Below are 4,636 nucleotides of genomic sequence, written 5' to 3'. Positions count from 1 at the left end.
GATAATGATAATGATAATGATAATGATAATGATAATGATAATGATAATGATACTACTACTACTACTACTAATACTGCTGCTGCTGCTGCTGCTGCTGCTGCTGCTGCTGCTAACTGCTGCTGCTGCTGCTGCTGCTGCTCCTGCTGCTCCTGCTGCTACTGCTACTGCTACTGCTACTGCTACTGCTACTGCTACTGCTACTGCTACTGCTACTACAACTACTACTACTACTACTACAACTACTACTACTAATAATAATAATACAATAATAACAATCATCATCGTTATCATCCTTATAATAATTGGACCATTATATAACAGTTAAGACTTATCAGCAACATACAAAGAATTCGAAAATGCGAACACCTTAACACAACTCACTGTTTGATAGTTTGGTACTTACAAAATGTGGCCTCCACGTAAGACCTGTCATAATCCTAGGGTCAGCCTTCCTTACCTGAAAAAATGTGGTGAGTACACTACATCTCAGCTATACGAAACAAACAGGGAAAGCTAACTGACTGACCATCACTATATTTCAGTTTTATTAGTGATGTTACTGTTAGTGAACCTTTTACACAGACCTCACTGACGACCCAAAAGTAAAAACACTACTACTACACCCACACACGCGCACGCACGCACGCACGCACGCACGCACGCACGCACGCACGCACGCACACACACACACACACACACACACACACACACACACACACACGTATACATATACCTTGTAAACGACGTTAGGATAGAAGGAGCAGACCATTGCCTGATCGTACAGCTTTGGGTAATCCCTGAATGCCTTCTGAATGACTGGAAACACCTGTGGGTACGACAAAATATATCCGGTGACATCTTAGTCTAAGAATGATCAAGACCCAGGCTGCCGCATGCCTGAACATGCAATAGCAGCAATAAGAAACACTGCGTAAAATTTAATATTTCTAGTGACACGTTGAATAAGTAAACGCTAAGGTTAGTGATAAAGTTCATGATTAGGTTTAAGAATGTAGCGTTACTTTTAGGATTAGTACCAACACAGACCGCATACATCAACGTCATTGAATACGGCACACATATACAAGTATTATCATCAACTTAATCCTACACTGTTCAAGCACGGAGACTTTAATCAAATAGAATTCCCAGCACATAATTCGTTCCCACATTCAAACGCATGGGAATGTATTGACGTATGGCAGAACATATGAGGGAGGGGGGTGAACGCATACGTGTGTGTAAGTTATAACTTAAGGAAGGCTACGTGTCTCTGCATACGCACGCTACACATTCTCTCGCCTATGCACCCTCAACCCTCGGCAAACTTCACAGCGTTTCCTTCTCGCAGCTTACGCATGACCCCCCCCCCCCCGCATCGACACAAACACGCAACCAGAGTACTAGGGAGGTAGTCGCTTGCTTTTTTTCCACAATGGACCGAGGTGTACACGTGTCTTCCCTTCCCTTTGGCACTTCCCTCCCTCTCAGCGTACTACTGAGTGCCTCCCCTCCCTCTCTGCTTACTACTGAGTGCCTCCCCTTCCTCTCAGCGCACTACTGAGTATCTCTCCTTCCCCCACCATACTACTGAGTGTCTCTCCATCCTCCCACCATACTACTGAGTATCTCTCCTTCCTCCCACCATACTACTGAGTATCTCTCCACCCTCCCACCATACTACTGAGTATCTCTCCTTCCTCCCACCATACTACTGAGTATCTCTCCACCCTCCCACCATACTACTGAGTATCTTTCCTCCATCGCACTGCCCTCCCACCATACTACTGAGTATTCTCTCCTTCCTCCCTCAACCGACTGGTATCTTCCTCACATATACTGAGTATCTCTCCTACTCTACGCCACCATACAGCTGAGATCGTTCTGCCTACTCCGCACCATACTACTGAGTATCCATCCTTACCTCGATCCACCATACCTACTTGAGATTATTTCCCCCTTATTATGATCTCTCTTCTCCCACCATACTACTGAGTATCTCCTTCCTCCCCTACTCTACTCTGGCATACTACAGTATCTCGTTCATAATCTGTTACTTCCTTCCTCCCACCATACTACTATGAGACTCTCCACCATCCTATGAATTCTCTCCTTTCCTCCACCATACTACATTGGATATTCTCTCCACCCCCCCTCATTACTGAGTATCTTTCCTCCATCGCACTGCGCCGTTGGCAGCCGAGTGACTCCCTTTCCCAATGCCCTCAAACGGCTGGTGTGTGACCGAGTAGATTCTGACTCGCCCAGTCATGGCTACGGAGTGTACGCGTGCGCTGGCGAGGAGAGGCGGGGGGGGGGGGAGACCGGCCCGCGGCGGCTGCTGGAATTTATTGAAAACCACGAATGAAAGCCACAATGGACGACGGTGGAGTGCAAACAGCAGTGTGTTTACTTTCTCCCGCCGTGCCCGGCCGACAGATCGGTAAGCGAGGTGAATGGCGGCCGTGGCGGCGGCGGCGACGCCATGAGCGAGCGAGGCAGGCGACGCTGTGCGACAATGCCATCGTGGCGCCAGTCGCCGCGCGTAATCCCCCTCCCCGCGTCTTTACCGCGTAACAGCACGCGCGCGCGACACAGCGTGCGCGCACACTCCTTTTTCATACATCTGCGACGGTTGGCAACTTGCCCCCCCCACCACCACACCCACCTCACTGCCCCCCCGCGCAATTGAATAGTGACAAATTAAATTTCCGACGGCGGCGGAATTTCTCGTGTTGGCGCCTCGCGCGCGGATTACGATTGTTCGTGGCCCCGTATGTCGCGGCCGACGGGTCGGCCGACCGCTATTTGCTCAGCGATTCTGTCGTTGAAATCTGCGGGCGCGCTGCGCAGATCTGTATTCACTACCTGTTTGCGCGCCGCTGACACGCGGTGGCTGCGCGACGATGCGCCGCCGTCCGCCGCCGCCGCTAACCAACTGACTCCGCGCAGCAAAGCCGGTGTGATAGGGGAAGGGTGCGGGTAGGGGAGGACTGCGGCTGGGTGTCATGTGTAGGGAGGTAGAAAGGGGAAGGTGCAGATGGGGGTAGGGTGGGGAAGATGCGGATGGGGGTAGGGTGAGGGAAGATGGCCCACGGGGGTAGCGGTGGGGAATTATGCGGACGGGGAATAAGAAATAGAACGGACATAGAAAATGGACATTTCCCTCAACACGGCAACTGATAACAAGTTCACTGTGCAGCTCACTATCAAAATACGTATTATATATACAGGTATAATCACAGGCAGCTGACAGAAACGAAATGTCCTCACTGGGTGCTCAAGATAATGATGAAACACGGGCTGAGAACACGGAGAGGACACGAAAGCGAGGGGACAGAGAGGGCGATATATACACACACGCACGCACGCACACATACACATAGAGAGGGAGAGAGAGAGAGACAGAGATAGGGAGAGGGAGAGAGCAAGAGATAGGAAGAGAGAGAGGGAGAGAGAGAGAGAGAGAGATAGAGAGAGAGAGAGAGAGAGAGAGAGCAGAGGAGAGAGACAGAGAGAGAGAGAGAGAGAGCAAGAGAGAGAGAGAGAAAGAGAGGGAGAGAGAGGGAAAGAGAGGGAGAGAGAGAGCAAGAGATAGGAAGAAAGAAAGAGAGAGTGAGAGAGAGAGAGATAGATAGAGAGAGAGAGAGAGAGAGAGAGAGAGAGAGAGAGAGAGAGAGAGAGAGAGAGGAGAGAGAGAGAGAGAGAGAGAGAAGAGAGAGAGAGAGAGAGAGAGAGCGAGAGAGAGAAAGAGGGAGGGGGATAAGGAGACAAATCGGTGGGGTGTCTTTATAATATGTTGTATACCGAATACCGACTGCCGATAAGCCTGCAGTTGTGTCTGCCTACGTGCGCCGTGTGCGCGATCGTAAATTTTTACGGGACCACAGACGACGAGGACTTACTGCCACTGACTGGCTGGCTGTTTGCTTCCAAACGCAGCAGAACCATCCTTCTCTAGCAAACCTCACGCGACTACAAACAGTAGGGTGAGCGTGGTGGAGGCACAGGACGTAACGCTGCGGCAAAATATTTGCACGAGAGCGGGTGGCTCAACACACACTCTCACTCACTCACTCACTCACTCACTCACTCACTCACTCACTCATCACTATCTTTGCTGTTGCGTTCCCCTTCACACTCTCCATCTCCCCTTCTATATTTTGCCCGTGTTTATTCCTTCCTCTTTCTGTATTTATTAGCACCTCACGAGTTGCCCGTACACCATATCCGGTCGCGCTCGCTCACGCACAAACTCGATAAACAGCCAAACTCCATTGAAACATTTGAGGGAAAATTATCGGAATTTTGCGGTAAATAGACGAGCAGCATCACTGCTGCCGCTGCTGACGGCAGCAAATTCCAGCTGGACATTGCCACACTGGACATGGCTTGCCCTGCCCTCCCCACATACAATGGCTTCGCCATTCCCTCCCCACACTAACAATGGCTTCGCCCATGTCCTCCCCCACACTAACAAATGGCTTCACCCATTGCCCTCCCCACACTGACAATGGCTTCGCCCATGACCTTCCCACACTAACAATGGCTTCGCCCATGCCCTCCCCACACTAACAATGGCTTCACCCATGCCCTCCCCACACTAACAGTGGCTTCGCCCAATGCCTCCCCACTG

General features: G+C 50.6%; 1 protein-coding gene across 1 annotated transcript in view; it reads right to left on the bottom strand.

The window, feature by feature from the left end:
• Positions 1 to 4,636, bottom strand: part of LOC106812446 (glycerophosphodiester phosphodiesterase 1-like) — a gene marked incomplete in the record, with an annotated part of 25,292 nt that overhangs the window by 6,380 nt on the left and 14,276 nt on the right. The window contains 2 exon segments of the mRNA XM_014816331.1: positions 404 to 457; positions 734 to 826. Of these exon segments, the coding sequence (XP_014671817.1) occupies positions 404 to 457; positions 734 to 826 (147 nt within the window).

Source organism: Priapulus caudatus, unplaced genomic scaffold (genome assembly GCF_000485595.1).
Source record: "Priapulus caudatus unplaced genomic scaffold, Priapulus_caudatus-5.0.1 Scaffold649, whole genome shotgun sequence".
NCBI classification, from domain to species: Eukaryota; Metazoa; Priapulida; class Priapulimorpha; order Priapulimorphida; family Priapulidae; genus Priapulus; species Priapulus caudatus.
This window is presented reverse-complemented; position numbering and strand designations above follow the sequence as displayed.